Source organism: Mus caroli, unplaced genomic scaffold (genome assembly GCF_978045245.1).
Source record: "Mus caroli unplaced genomic scaffold, Mus_caroli_1 scaffold_12, whole genome shotgun sequence".
Taxonomy (NCBI): Eukaryota; Metazoa; Chordata; class Mammalia; order Rodentia; family Muridae; genus Mus; species Mus caroli.
Genome location: NW_028227267.1, coordinates 118,498,589 through 118,514,569, shown reverse-complemented (window position 1 = coordinate 118,514,569; position 15,981 = coordinate 118,498,589). Strand labels below are relative to the sequence as shown.

General features: G+C 49.8%; 1 protein-coding gene across 1 annotated transcript in view; it reads left to right on the top strand.

The window, feature by feature from the left end:
- Nucleotides 1–1,462: 1,462 nt before the first annotated feature.
- The window catches only part of Stk24 (serine/threonine kinase 24), a 94,467-nt gene continuing 79,948 nt past the window's right edge, over nt 1,463–15,981 (top strand). Inside the window, exon 1 of the mRNA XM_021181792.2 lies at nt 1,463–1,827. Within this exon, the coding sequence (XP_021037451.1) occupies nt 1,786–1,827 (42 nt within the window). The 5' untranslated portion in view covers nt 1,463–1,785. The remainder of the gene's footprint in view (nt 1,828–15,981) is intronic.

The following is a 15,981-nucleotide window of genomic DNA, read 5'->3' as shown; positions in this document are numbered from 1 at the left end:
TCTGCCTCCCAAATGCTGGGGTTAAAGGCTTGTGCCACCACCCCTGGTGAAGTAGTAGTAGTAAGAAAGTACTCTTTATGTAATCAAACATTTCCAAGGCTGAAAGTCGCTGCTTCTTGGTAGAGACTCCTGTATTTCTGGTCATTCTTTCATGTTATTCTAGGTAGAATTTGAGGTTGAATAATATATGCCTTTTCAAGATTCATGGTCTTGATCATTTTCCCTTGTATTCATTAAGTACTCCATTTTTTTTTTTTTTTTTCTTTTTAGGTTTCTTCTGTTTAGGGAACACATAAACTCTTGGGTATATGGGTTCATACTTTTAATGTTTTCAGTTTACTCTTTAGAAGTGGCAACGCATCTCAGTCAGGTGACCAGGAGTAGTCATGCAAGCCTTTTAACGCATCTTAGCATCCTGGAGGTCTCCTAGGCTAGGTTTCCAAAGGGTATCCGGCTTACTTTAACTTCTGATGCAGGACCCAGAGGGAGCCTGTGTTCTTGGAATACAAGGACACCTCAGAGAATAATCTCTTCCCTACCTTAGTCGAGGATTTATGCGTCCTCTATTTCTGAACTCTTGGGGACTCATTTTGTATGGTTAACCTTGCACAGCTGTGGGGCAAAGTGGGCATTCCTGAATGAGGCCTCAGGGTCCCTATGGCGAGAGACACGGCGATTCTGACTCTTAGACCACTTCCTATTTGCCACTTGTAAATAAAGTACTTCCTGGAACCGCATGGATTCACTCTATCCTTCCTTGTTTGCTGCAGAAGCGGCAATTTAGGAGGAGGGCAGAGCTGGCGGCCTTAGGAGCAGTGAAGCGGGGAGGGCTGGGTAAGAGTCGAGACGCGGTTTCCTTCTATTGTCTTCCCTTCCTCCGTCACCCCTCCGCACCCCACTTTTCCCTTCTTGTGCGCAGCGCAGAGATGGCGGGGGCCCAGCCCTTCCTCTGTCCAGCTAAGTTTCCACACCCGGCGGCCCAGGCGAGGCTGAGTTCAGTATCCAAGGCAGTGCACACAAACCGCCCTCTCTACCCTTGGGGTTTCTTCCTTGATCTGGCTGGAAACTTCGTACAGTGAGGACGCTCCGGCCGGGGCTTTTGGAACAGGCCCCAGGCTAGGCCCCTCTGGGGACACCCCGAGTGCAGACTCTGGCCTCTGGAGGGCCAGGGCGGGTGGAGAGGGAAGGGTAGGAGTGGGCGGTGCTCTTCGCTCCCCCAAACTCAGCTCTCCTCCGCGCGCGAGGCCCACTCCGCGGTTCCGAAGGACCCCGGCGCACGGCACCCGAGAGCGCCCGCCGGGCCCCGGGGACCCCGCCCGCGCGCCCGCAGGGAGGCGCGACTGCGGCCTAGGGCGCCCGGCGGCTCCTCCCCTCCCCCTCCCCCTCCCGGAAGCGCGGGGCGGGGTCCCCGGCCGGGCCGCGGGGGCGGGCGCGGGGGCCGGGCCGGGGCGGGGCGCGGCGGGCTGTGCGCGCCCACTCGGCTCCAGGCGGCCAGCGCTCGCGGGCCCAGGCCGCCCGGCTCGACCCGAGCACCGCGGCGGCGCAGCGACAGGATCCCAGGAGAAGCAGCCGCAGTCTCGAGACGTCCCCCGCGCCCCCCACTGCCCCCCCCCAGGCTCAGTGTATGGGGCCGCGGCCCGCCAACCTTCGTTGAGGCCGTCCCCGGGGTGCGGTGGCCTCGGGCTCCAGAGCCCGCCCCGCCACCCGAGGGCTGCGCGCGGCCCCGGGCCTGCTCGCCGCGCGGCTCCGCGCGTCCCGGGCCAGGAAGTGGCGGCGCCGAGCGCCATGGCCCACTCCCCGGTGCAGTCGGGCCTGCCGGGCATGCAGGTAGGTTGGGGTGGTCCGGTCTGGCTGCGGCCAGGGCGGAAGCGGGCAACTTGGCGGTGTCAACACGCCCCCCCCTCCCCCCAACCAGCCGGGCCCGCTTCTCCGGGATCTTCGCCGACTCGGGCGGCGGGGATCTCGGGTGTATGCACGTGGAGGGGCTGTGGGGTCTGCGGCCTGGGGCCGAGGTGGGGTGCAGGAGCTTTGCGCTCCCCAAGTCAGACGCGCAGGCCGAGCGCCCATCCCGGGCAGGAGTCTGAACTAGTGTCCTTGGAGGCCCCGCTTTAGTGCCTGGGCCCTGTGTGGGCCTGGGACAGGGATAACGGCACTCTGGGGTCCGTCCTCAGTTCGCAAAAGTCCCTCCCCAGACCCCTCAAGCGGGAGACCCGAGCGCAGGGCGGGGAGCGCGCCCCGGCTGGTCCCAGTCCGGGCGGGCCGCAGGGCGGGGTGCAGGAAGGTGTAACCTCGCGTCGGAGCCTGTAGTTCTGGTGCGGAAAGTGCGAGGTTGCAAACCCGGGAGGCGGAACCCACACCTCCGCGAGCGCCCTGGTGTGCAGAGCCCCAGGTTCATCCCTTGGGTGCCAGGACTCCGCTGCTGGACTTTCACTTTGAGACCGGTTGGCATCCAGAGGAGCTGTGTGCTAGCGGGCTTCTCGGTGCACACTTTGTATCTTCTTAGCCTGCCAGTGACTTTTTCTTCGGCGGTGAGGGGATGGAGTTGAATTTCAAGTTTATATGGATGCACGAACTTTTTTTTTTGCTATTGAGGATGGTTTTCTGCACTTTGAAAAACAATCACTTGTCTGTTCAAACTTGTAAAGTTTGTGAGCGTATATAATAAATACAGACATAATGATTGCGATTAAGATTGCAAGACCAGTCAAAGTTTTGCTTTCCCAAGGAAGTGAACGGAAGAGTTCTGCTTAAAGACAAACAAACAAAAAACAACAACAACAACAAAAAAAACCCACCTCAGAATACCTCAGAATATCCAAGATTATTGGCGCCTTCTCTCTGGCTTTAGGGTTGAGCCACACGGGCCTTGCTTGCCTCTTACTGCTTCTGCCTCTTCTGAAAATATTTCCTATCCCTCTTTTCTTCTTCTTCTTTTTTCTTTCCATACCACGATAAGGAAAATGGTTTTCTTGGCCCTGGTTTGAACTCTGGAAAAATAGGAATTCAAAGTTACCACTTTAGTGGCCACTAGAACTTGAGTCATTTTTAAGGGATAATAAAGTTGGAATTGAGAAGTGTCACTGGAAAAGTGCTCTCGAAGTCTCACCTTTCGTGCGTTCTAAAACTTGATGCTGCTGGCCGCTAGTTGAAAGTCACCCAAGGCCTCCTGCAACTCTTGCCTTGGTTTGACTTCAGAGACAAGACATCAGGGTCAACTGGGTGACAGTTTCTTACCTGTGGCCAGAAGGACCTCGTGGCACATTTCTTCACGTTTTCTTTATTCTGGCTGCTATAGTGATTTATAGTGATTTATCTGGCTCCACCCTTGAAGCCTCACTAGCCCCAACCTTTGTAAAAGAAAGTGTTTGAAAAGATACTTAATGTGGCAGTGTGTGGGGTCAGTACCAGGTGGTTCCCAGCTGGATTCTGCTTCTGTTTGTTTTAAAGAATGGGCCAAAAAATCTTCATTTTGGGAAAAAGAAAAATTCAATAACTTTACCTAAAAAGTGTATTTCATACGTGTTCTTGAAAGGAAGATGTCTTAATTTTGCTTTTTGGTGTGAAGACGATAACCTTTTTTCACTAGTATTATTATTATTATTATTATTATTATTATTTTTTTGTCTGTTCTGGTTCCTCAGAGGAGGAAAAGTGGCTTCCCACAGTCGTACCCGCCCCTGTGTACGTCTTCAAACCATATGATACATTTTTGGTGTATTATTGGAGACTGTTCCTTCCCTTCCCTTCCCTCCAGAAAAGAAAAACCAGTGCGTTTATTTTCAACTTGGAGTCAGGAGCTGCAGCTCCCTAGGAGCTGTTTTGAGGATTACATGAAAGGCATATCTGGCCTTGACTCTTTCTAGGGTAAAACTGGAGAGGAAGAGAGAGGCATTCCCTATTGCCGCTGTGCTTATGAACTCCCTGTCAGTCCTGGCTTGGGTTTAGGAGGAACTGGGTTAGTTTGTTTGACAAGTCGGGTGTGGTAGTGGCTGTCTTCAATCATAACACTCAGGAGGTGGAGGCCTCCTGGATCTCTGTCAGTTCAAGGCCAGCCTGGGTTATCTTAGAGAGTTCTAGGCCAGCCAAGGTTAATTCTGAGACACTGTCTCAGAAGAAGTGCACAAAGTTTGGCAAGGCAGCAGAGCAGATTCAGACAGCCTGAGGGAAATAAGCAGAATTCAGGAATGCTTTAGAATAAAGACTTTATGGCCTGTAATCACTTTATATCTGTTGATTATTACTGGTACTGATGAAGAGATGATACCGTTTTATAGCTTTGTGAATGAGAAAGTATTTGAATGGACCAAGGTAAGGTAGCATTTTAGATGACATACAGTGATTAGAGCCCAGGTCTTCGCCGTGCCTTTGCAAATAATATATATCATTTTGTTTTAGATTGTGTTTGCTGAAGAAAGAAATATAAGATGAATGAGTTTTTTCACTCAGTGGCTGTGATTGATTGATTGATGACTCCAATGATCTTTGGTGAGGAGTTGAAGGCTGTATACCTGACTGTTTTTTTTTTTTTTTTTGGTTTTTCGAGACAGGGTTTCTCCTTATAGCTCTGGCTGTCCTGGAACTCACTTTGTAGACCAGGCTGGCCTCGAACTCAGAAATCCGCCTGCCTCTGCCTCCCGAGTGCTGGGATTAAAGGCGTGCGCCACCACGCCCGGCTCTACCTGACTGTTTTGATGAGGTTTTCTAGGGATTTTCTTTCCTCTTTGGGTTTTATAGTCTGTGAGAGAACTAGAAAGTAAGACCTGGCCAGGTGCCTTTAGTCCCAGGACACAGAGGCAGGCAGATCTCGGAGTTCGAGGATAGCCTGGTTGGTCTACGGAGTGTAGCTGTCTTGAAAAAACATGTTCTGAGCTGAATGCAGTAGATGAGTGTGGCTGTTACGTCCTTCCTGCCTTCTTCAGGAACATTCACTGTTTTGCCATGTTGGTTCCAGTGAAAAAAGTTTAGTTGGAGGTGGGAGGGACCTATCTAGTGCTTTGAATTTCCATTAAATCATGGTGCAAAAGAATTAGCTTTATGCAAGCCAGGCAAGCAGTGGCTCAGATCTTAATCCCAGCACTAGGGAGGCAGAGGCAGGTGGATCTCTGAGTTCGAGGCTAGCCTGGTCTACACAGCTAGTTCTAGGATGGTTAGGTAAGTTATACAAAGAAACCCTGTTTGGGGTTGAGGGATCTAAAAGAATTAGCTTTTTGCTTATAAAATTCTTTGGTATAAAAGTATTTTGTGTGCACATGTGTATGTAGCATGTGATACACGTATATAGGAGTCCTGGGAGGTTGGAAGAAGAGCTACAGGAACCAAACTCCAGCCCTCTGCAGTAGTCTACCTCTGCAGGCTGCACATTTCTGTCACAGAATTCTGCTAGCTGTTTTTAAAGCCCTTCTGGGCTGTGACCCTTGTAAGACAGAGACTTTGCATCAGGACCAGAGATGAAAGCTTCAGACGGTAGCACTGTTTCTTACTCCTTGTAAGTCACTACTGCAGTAGTGGGTGTCGGGGGGGTGGGGGTGGGGGGGGGAAGAAGCTGACTGTAACATTGAATTGATTCCACAGCCCACTGGTTCATGGCTCCAAGTTTAAAATACACTAAGTTAGAGAAGTCACATATGTCAGAAGGCTGGAGTTAATTCAGCATGTCTCGAGGCTTTGAATTTAAAGAGACCCTCGTGTTTGCAAGTATAGATGATTTAAAGGTGTAGCGAAGAAAACTTAGATTTTGCTTGCCGATGTTTTTATATCCTGGTTTTCTCTCCCTTTGTTCAGCTCCTAGGCTGCAAGCCCTAGCTGTGAGGGGGCTTGTGTGCAGGGTAGCCAGGAAGATGCTCACTAGCACATTTCTGGCTGCCCACCCCTCTGTGAGACTCTATGCCTACTCATAGGCCGTTGTGTACTGTCTAGTCGCCCTCTTCCCTCCCTGCTTCCTTGGGACATATCTGTTCTTGTTGCCCTGTTTGGAACTGTACCCTGGGGGGTGGATTGGTGTCTGAGTGGCCTTTCAGCAAAGTTGTGAGGTCTAGGTCCCAAGACCATCTCAGGCGAGGCTGAATGCGGATGGAGGGTTAGCATCTTCTGGTCCTGATGTAGACAGGGAGGCTTCAGAGGATGATATCAAGATGTAGGTCCCTGGCCTCAAGTGGTCAGGAGCCCTTGCAGGGCAGGCCCTGAGAAGGTTCCGGTAACTGGGGCCCAGGAGACCAGGTGCATGTTTGGAAAGCACCAAGTTTCTGTAGGGTGGAGAGGTGGGGTGTCTACGGGCCTGCTGGGGCTGAGGCCTGGAGACTGGGTTGGGTATTTTGTTCTTTGAGGTGTCTGTGTTCTCAGACATAGGTGTTCTGGGAAGTGGGTTCTGGGTGTCCACTAGAAGGTATTCAGAGTATTTGAGCAGAAGATGCCGGGGTAGGGAATACTGGGGACTCAAGTGTTCCTGGATAGCTAAGAGAGCCCTGTAGAATCAGTGGCTTGAATTCTGTGACTACTGTATGGCCCTGTCATGTGCTTTGCTTTATTCTGTTGTCTTGTGTTGTGCAAAATAATTGAGGAAGGTCGGGTATGTTTTTCTTTTTCTCTCCAGGACAAGCAAGTTCTTCATGCTCTCCAGGCTGGCTTTGAACTTCTGATCTTCTTGCTTCCACCTCCCCAGTGTTTGGAATATCTGGTTGGTTTATCCAGTGCTGGGGAATCCAGTTCTTGGCTTCATGAGTGGTTGGCTGGCACTGGACCAACCCAGCTGCGGCACAGTCTTGCCTCTCTTAAGTCATTTTGTACCTGTGTCTGTTGGTGGTGTTCCTTGTTGCTAAGACGTTTTGCTTAAACGTATGTGTGTGTGGTTCCCCTGGCCCTGTAGCTTTCTAACACCGTCCCACTGAGCCACGTACCATTCTCATTCCTGAAAGGCTTTCTCATTTCTTTGTCTTTTTTGATAGGGTGGGGAAGGTCAAGATTATGTGTGTGTGTGTGTGTGTGTGTGTGTGTGTGTGTGTATGCACCAGGAGGATATGTTATACATACACTCCTCAGATCCCCTGGAGTTGGGGTTACAGGCAGTGCTGGGAACCAAACCCTGCTCCTCTGCAAGAGCAGCTTTTCTGCTGAGCCATCTCTTCAGCTCCAAGATTTAAAAACCATTCTCTCTGTGTGCACATATGCATGCAGACGTGCATGATCTCATATTCGTGTTGGGGTCAGAGGACGGCTCTCTAGAGTCAGTTCTCTCCTACCATGTGGTTACAGTGGGGATTGAACTCAGGATATCAGGGTGGTAGATTCATCTTTCTATTTTTTTAAGCGTTAAATAGCTTTTGGGAGATTTTGTTCTAGTCCCAGATCAGGGAATGTACTTTTCTGGTTTTGTTTTGTTTTTTTGAGACAGGGTTTCTCAGTGTATTCCTGGTTGTCCTGGAACCAGGGGAACTTCCAACTCAGATACGCCTTCCAGTGGCTGGGTTAAAGGTATGTGCCACCATGCCTGATAGGAAGGCTATTGATAATATTTCATACAGGCACCCAGGTACACTCTTCAAGAAAGCAGGCAGATTGTCACTGTAAAAAGTGTCTTCCGGCAGCTGTGACGGTGGCAAGGTGGCCTCCTGGCATCCAGATCTGTGCATGTTTGTTCCTCTTGGAACTGCTGTGCTCTCAGTGGAGTTGAGCTGCACTGGTGCACATTTTTGTCTTAGTTTCTGTTGCAGTGAAGAGACACTGTGACCACTGCAGTAGCAACTCTTTTTTTTTTTTTTTTTTTTGGTTTTTCGAGACAGGGTTTCTCTGTGTAGCCCTGGCTGTCCTGGCACTCACTTTGTAGACCAGGCTGGCCTCGAACTCAGAAATCCGCCTGCCTCTGCCTCCCGAGTGCTGGGATTAAAGGCGTGCGCCACCACGCCCGGCTACAGTAGCAACTCTTATAAAGGAAAACATTAATCGGGGCCGGCTTACAGTTTCAGAGGTTTAGTCCATTATTGTCATGGCAGAAAGCATGGGGGTGTGCAGGCAGACATGGTGCTGGAGAAGGAGCTGAGAGTCCTACAACTTGATCTGAAGGCAGCAGGAGGAGACTGGGTATAGCTCGAGCATAGGAGACTTCAAAGACCACCTCCAGAGTGACACTTCCTCCAACAAGGCCATGCCTCCTAACAGTGCCACTCTATGGCCAAGCCTTCAGACACACAAGTGAGTCTATGGGGGCCATTCCTATTCAAACAACCACAGGGTCGATGGAGTTCTTTTGTTGGTTCTTGGCAAGCTGCAGTGTGTGCAGCTAGTAAGCCTGTTCTCTATCCTAGTGTGGTTTTATGGGGCACACCCTCCAGACCGTGGTCTAGGAGGAGTCTGATGGTCTCTTGCCACACAGTTTTATTTGGGTGATTTTTCCCATGATTCAGACTTGCCTGCTTGGAAACTGGTACCTACAGGAAGTGGGCCCCACCCGACCCTCCCTGCTAATGCTTTCTGTGTGCCTTAGCTGGGGGTGATTATCACTAATGGAATCTTGTGGCTGGAGTGCTTGCAGGAAATAGACCTGTATTCTGTTACTCTGCTGCTGGAGTGGAGAACCTGGGCTTGCCTTGAATCTGTTGGTAGTAGTCACTTCTTATAACTAATTTTTACAGTGAGAGTTACTAAATGTCTTGGGAAAAGGATACATTGTTATTAGAACATCTGACTGGGTGAGGGCTGTGCCCAGTCTTGAGTTCTTGGAACTGGGCATTGTGGCTTATGCCTGCAGCTTTGGAAAGCTAGGCAAGAGGTGTGCTGTGAGTTAAGTTCTGGCCTACAGAGAGTCAGTTCCAGGCAGACCTGGACTATAGTGGGAGGATCGTTAGTTGCTCTGGGTAAAACAAGATGTGGCTTAGCTTGCTACAAAGTATACCGTAGCCTGCCCAGAGGTTTATGCTGCCAGCAACACAGTGAGACTTAAGTGACCTTCCTCCTGTTTTGTAAGGGTTTGTGGTTAGCAAGAGAAACTGTTGCGTGCTGGAGTGTTGTCTGAGTCATTGGTGGGGACATGGTAAGTTTTATGTGAATGCTTACCAAATGTGTAGCTAGGGCTTGCCTATTTAAATCTCTTCCTGTTTTTAACTCTAAGGCTTAGAAAGCCTGATATACCTCCCTATCCTTTGTTTGGTTTTCAGTTACTTAGGTTTTGTTTAGCTTTAATTGGAAACAGCTGCATAGATTAGATGCACAAGGCTACCTGTCTGTCCCCTGCCTCCATCTCATCCTGAAGGAAGCCCCTACAAGTCTCTCTATGCTGACGTAGCCATCACTCCTTGGCTTATCCAGGGTGAGTTTAGAAACTGTATGCTCTGTAGACCCACAGTTCTGCAGATGAGGATTTAGGTTTGGTTCTGTCAACTTCTTTTCACATTAGATCTGACAACAGTGTCTATACAGTCTGCAGCCTGGACAATGGTAGTGAAGTGCAGGACCTCGTCAGAGGACTCGTGTTTTTCCAGAGAGACTTCACCAGGTGTCAGGACCTCCTTCTAGGAAACTCAGCTGGACCTTTTAACCTCCAGAGAGAAGCTGGGATGCTCCTCTGCTGGGCTGTGGTGCTCCCTTACTGGGTTGTAGTGCTCCTTTGCAGGGCTGGCACCCTTCAGTTTGCTCCACTCCTCCTTTCTGGGTCTCTTGACCTTGGTTGCCTTGATTATTTTGTTGCTGTCTGCTGATACCTGTTTTCTGGATTCCAGTTTTTACTGGATTCATGCTGTTGGGTTGATGGGTACAGTGTATCCTGGACTCCCCTCCAATGAGTTAGGATACAGGTTCTTTCTTCAACCTGTTGGTTGGGTAGTGGGACATGGCATAAAGTTGTTGGTTTCCTTCCAGAATTGCATTTTTGGTCCTAGGGGCTGAGACAAACCCTCATGTGTTTTAGGCAAACACTGAACCACGGAGCTACATCTTGGTTTTGTTGTTTTTTGTTTTTTGTTTTGTTTTGTTTTGTTTTTTTTTATTTTTTATTTTTTATTTATTTATTATATGTAAGTACACTGTAGCTGTCCTCAGGCACCAGAGGGCACCAGATCTCGGTTACGGATGGTTGTGAGCCACCATGTGGTTGCTGGGATTTGAACTCTGGACCTTTGGAAGAGCAGTCGGGTGCTCTTACCCACTGAGCCATCTCACCAGCCCCCTTGTTTTTTTTTTGAGACAGGGTTTCTCTGTGCTGTCCTGGCTGTCCTGGAGCTCACTCTGTAGACCAGGCTGCCCTTGAACTCAGAAATCTACCTGCCTCTGCCTCCCAAGTGCTGGGATTATAGGCATGCACCACCACTGCCCAGCCACATCTTGTTTTTTTGTTTGTTTTAAGTCAGGATTATGTTATGTAGCCCAGGCTGACCCCCAGCTTAACCACCCTGAGCCTGGGGATACAGGTATGTCCTCTGTGCCCTGCAGGCCTCCTCCAGGGAGGTTTAAAGACATTTACTAATCTGCTGTGTTCTAGCTGTGTTCTGCTGGAGTGCAGTATGCACCAGGACTGGATTCCACCCACATACGCTGTCCTGCCCCTGAGCCTGGAAAAGATTCCTTTGTGTTGTGATGTTCCACAGTGGCGTCTTGGCATGAGTGTTGTCATATTTTTTTGTGCAGGCAGTCAGGAGGCCTTTACAGTCTGGCAGCTGCTGTCTTGTGATGAGGTTTGGGGTGTTTTTTTTTTTTTTTTTTTAAACGAAATTCCCTTTTGGATGCTGTACCTTCTCATCTGGTCTTTGAATGGTCCTACCCTTTAAAGCTATTTTCTGTCCCTTGTCTTTCTGACTGGTTTTCTGGGCCATTGTCTCCACTTTTCAAAGCCCCCCAGTGAGCATTTCTGCTCTTGTATTCTTAGACTCCAAGAGCTTTAGTGATTCTCTGAGTGTTCCTCATTAGAGTGTGCTTCCCCCTTTGCCTGAAATGTCTGTTTTATTTCCAAGGCATAATTCTTTCAAGTCTCCAGTTTTTCCTTTATTGGGTTTGGTGGCTGGCATGTTTTTGTTTGTGTGTTTACTGGTAGAGACCACCTCTAACACTCACTTTTGTTTATGACTGGAAATTGCTAGGACCTCAAGCAATTTTTCTTTTCTTCTCCTTCCTTCCCGTCTGTCCCCCTTCATTGCCCAGGGTCTCAGTATGTAGCTCTGAATTAGGGGATGCTGCCCAGGCTGGCCTTAAGCTCTGATTTTTCTTACCTGAGCCTCATGAGTGTTGGTATGTGCCACCATGCTGTCTGTGGGGAGTTAACTGTAATGTTTTCTGTCTGTCATCCCTACTGAACAAGACAGTTGGGAATGGCCTTGTAGACGCTTGCCTTTTTGAACATGTTTCTGGAGTCTGTTCTTTGCACTCATTTATATCTCTTTCATCTGCTGGAAGCCCCTCTGGTGGACTGTACAGGTGTAGACAGGTGTAGACGAAGTATCCGTGTGGTGTGCTGTCTGGTTAGGAGTCCTGTGCATCCCTTCCTGCCCTGGAAACACCTGTACTTGTTCTTGAGGTGGGAGATTAGGGCCCTAGCTGGGCTCTGGGGAGGAGGGAGCCCTTCAGCTACATGGCTCCTCCTTTATCAGACTTGCCCTGAGTCACTGAACTCAGGTACCTCTGTGGAGATAGCTCTGTGGGAGATTAGTTACATATAACTGGGCAAAAGCACCGTAAGGAAGGGTTTAACTTTTGAGGAGAGAGTGCATCGTGGAGTGGAAACTGGTGGTGGTGGTGGGGGGGCGTGGGAGGCAGCTGGATGAACTGTCTGGAAGCAAATGGATGTTGCTATTCAGCTGGCTTTCCCTTCCCCTTTTTAATCAATACTGAATGAACCCTTAGGGTGCCACTATGCTGCCTTCAATGTGGGCCTTCCGCGACTTAAGCCTCGCAGATGCACGCAGAGATATGCCTCCTAGGTTATTATGCCTCTAGGTCATTTACAGCCTGCTCACCAGAAGCCCACAAGAAGTCCACTGAAGTCTGTATGGGTACCTGCTATTGCCAGCTTCTGGGGTGTTGGGGTTCAGCGCTATGAACTGGTTCTCTCTGCTTTCTCCACGTGTATTCTGTGCTGTCTTCTGCTGTGGCTTGAGACTCCATATTCATGTGCTGGAATCTTAGCTTTCAGATTTATGTGTTCATCATGTTGGATGTATAGCTTTTGGGAAGTAGGGCTAGACAAGACCATGGTGCATCTCGGTGATGGGGCAGGTCTGTGGGGAGAGGGGACCCCTGAGCTGACTTGCTGCCCTTACTGCCTGGCCGTGGGACTTTCCAGCATTTGAGGCTATGAGAAGTGAGCTCGTTTTGTAAATTACATGGTCTGCAGTGTTCTGTCTCAGTACCAGGACAGGCTTGAGTTCTGTCTCTCTGCCCTTTCTTCTTATCTACTTTCTAGCAGGTGCAGTCTCCTGGCTGGCAGGTGAAACAACTAAGTCTCACCTTTGTCTGGATGAAAGGAGGACATTTGGCTAGAGGCATCCGGATGGGTCCAGAGTGAACTGGGCCAAGCGGGAGGGGAGGGGGATGGTTGAGGAAAAGAACAGAGAAGGGGAGAAGGTTAAGGGGGACCAAGAGAGCACGTGGAACCAGGAGGGAGTGCAGCTAAAATGCTAGTTTATATAGGATCAGAGAAGCTGGGGGAAGGGACACTAAGCTCAGCCTCTGGGCTGGAGGTGTTTGGAGTAGGAGGTGGGATGAGAAGTGCTGGGAGGAGCCACAGGTACTGAGGGCTGCTGGGAGATCTGGGAGGAGCCACAGGTACTGAGTGAGACTGCCCCTGGGTTTCTTTGAGACCTAAAATTAACCTTGCAGTATTTATATCAATCTGGAAAATACTAAACCTTTAAAATATGCTACTCTTGGTGGGAAGCCTTGCAGGAGGGAGGGGCCTGATTTTATTGGGTGTTGTACTCATTAGGGTGGTGACTGGGTGACCTGCAGGGCAGTGGGGAAGGGCTGATACTGCCAGGTTTGTAAGTACAGAGAATGGAGTAGGGAGGACTCCAGGCTTAGCTGCAAGGGGAGCGCTGGCTTTGGGTTCCAGGGCTGTCTTTCTTGTTTCAGACCGTTCCAGCCATCTATTTCCCAGGGTGCTCCTTTTAAGTATGTATATACTTCTGTTATAGTTTTGGGGATGGGACCCAGGGCCGTGGGAATGCCAAGTGAGCCTTGCTATTTTTGGGAAACAGTTCCCTGAGCTGGAGGACCGGTCTTCTGGCTGGTCAGGATGTACAGTTTGGGTCATAGAGCTTGTTTCTGTGAACTGTGCACGGGACTACTGAGGGGAGCTTGCCAAGGGTGCCCAGCCTTGTAAACCATGCAACGGGGACCAAGGAGCTTGGCTTCTGCTGCTGGTTTCAAGCCTGTTATGTGACCGCAGGTTGTCTTGTGTGTCTTCAGGCTTGTCCTCTTGTTCATAGTTAGTTGACTTCTTGGTATTAGGGATTGTGGTGTGGATCTCTCTTTATCTCCTTCCTGTCTGCTGAGTTTCACAGGGATAGCCTAAGACCATCGGAAAATACAGATGTTTATATTACAGTTCATAGCAGTAGCAAAATTACAGTTAGGAAGTAGTAATAAATAATTTTATGGTTGGGGGTCACTGCAGTTTGAGGAACAGTATTGAAGGATTGCAGCGTTAGGAAGGTTGAGAACCACTGCCTTTAGGCCCTTCTTGGGCTGGCTTCCTGAACTGTCAGGTATTGTTCAGAATGTGTTGTTGTTTGGACAGTGACTGCAGAAGACTTTCATTACTGCTGGGCTCCACTCTCTGTGCCCTCTGATTGAAGAGGTGGGAGGTAGGATTGCAGTTCTATGAAGCTCCCAGGTGTGTCACTGCCCCTAGGACCACACGTGAAGAGCCACTGTGTTGGGGAATTCAACATCCTGAATCCCACCAAGTCCTCGCTGTGGAGTCCCATTCTCACTGGGAAAGCAGCTTGGGTGGCTTCACAGCACAGGGAGACCAGGGCTTAGCCAAATCCAGACCACTGCAAGTCCTGGCTTGCATTTTTACTTGGGAAGACTGACTTTGGAACCTCTGGTGTAGACGTGGGGCAAAGAGGTCTTTAAGTTGTAAGACTTGGGCTTTTGTTTTTGTAATAGGGGTTTCCGAACCCTTAGGGTGGCAGCAGTGTGTGTTCCATGTCTTTTTGACCCTGGAAAAATTCTTTTTAAAGGAACACATCTTTTGGAAATTGCCTTGCCTATTAGGTTATCCAGGCACCTGTGTGGAGACTGTTTCTTGTGGTTCTCACTGTAGCTGCTTTCTGGTTCTTCCCAATATGAGGTAAATGCCAGCAGAAAGTCAAGGCCTATGGTAATCCCCAGCTTCTCCTGGGCTGTTTCTCAGCTGTCTCTGTGCTGGGTCAACTCAGACTCCCATACATCAGCCTTTGGAGTCCTGGGTTTGCACCTGGGGCTTTTCTCAGCCTGCAGTCCGTGGCTGTCCCTCTTGACTGGTGGTGGCACCAGATCCTTGGCCTTGTGGCCTATATATATGTGCCTTTTGGTGATGCTGGGACACAGGATGCCTGCGGGAGTGGGGATGAATGAGGTGTGCAAGCATTCCTTTTCTCTATGTGGGATGATGGGCTCTCTGTCACCAGCATCTGCTCTTGAAGTTTCACTTTTAACAATGAACAGTGCGTATGTTTGCTTGTGTGTGTGTATGTGTGTGCGTGCCTGAGTGCATTGGGTGGGAGGGGTGGGGTAGGGGAAGAACACACACAGAGGTCAGCCTCAGATGTCTCTCAGGTGCTCTGCACAGTGGATTCCTCCTACCCCACCCCACACCGACCCCTGTTTGGGCTCTTGGAGGGCTTCATGCTTAGAAATAACAGCTATGCTTACGTTAGCTCCCCTGAATTATACTTCCAATCGTTGAGGTTTTGGAACTTGGTTTTTTTTTTTTTTTTAATTTTTTAATTGTACTGCAACACTTGTGAAATTTGAGTTGCTCGTGTGTGTGTGTGTGTGTGTGTGTTTGCTTTCAAACTCTAGGGCACACAGCACATGGTTGAGTTAGTGAGCTGTTGAGCTGCTGGTTTAAGAATGGAGGATGCCAAGCTTAGCTTCCTCATTCGGAGAAAGAGTGTGAAGTCTTCCTGAATGCCTTCATCTGCTGTGTTTTTGGGAAAAGGTGAACTTAAAGAGAAGTGAAACCGTGCTGTTTACTGGCTGTGTGTTAGCAGGGGAGGAGTGCACACATCTAACTCGAGGGGGTTGGGGTGGGGTGGGGAGGTAAACTGTTTCCATGTTGACCTAGGCTGTCAGGGCTGTAGCAGGTGTGCTGGGTGGCATTTCATTTCCCCAGAGGCCTGAAGCAGAGGCCTGTTTGTGCACACACAGTGTGAAGCAGTTTTTCTTCACTGTGTTTGATCCCTGCCTCTTGGGTGTGGTACCACTGTTCAGAAGGAGCAAATGTTTTCTTGTGCACAGGATTGAGAGGCCCCTCCTACTTGTGTAAGCTGTGGCCTTCCGTAGGTGCCTATAGAATGTGGCATTCTGCTTCCTCGAGGTGACTGGAAAGGAGCTCTGCTGTGGCAGCAGTCCTGTGCAGAAAATGTCATCAGTTCACCCACCATGTAAACATGACTGGTGTGAAGAGCTAAGATCGTTTAAGAGTGGTAGACCTTTTGTTGTTTCGTTGTGTTTTTAGGCTGGGTTTCTCTGTTTTGTAGCTCTAGCTGTCCTGGAACCACTGTGTAGACCAGGTGCTGGGATTAAAGGCAGGAGGCACCAGACACTGCTGACACCCCCACCGCACCCCCCTTCTCTAGTGTATGGCCTGTTGCATGGGACATTCAGCTGTAGCTCAGTCCTCAGCCTTTCGGCAGCAACGTCTGCGCAGCCTGCCCTGCTGGAGGCCTGTGATATCGGGGCCTCTGAGACTTGGCGGAGGGCCTGGTGTTGCTTATCTGCTGGCTCTGCCAGCCCCTTTCCTGCCGTGGCCATGCTGTTCCTGAGTAGTCTGTTGAAAATGGTGTGAACTGGGTG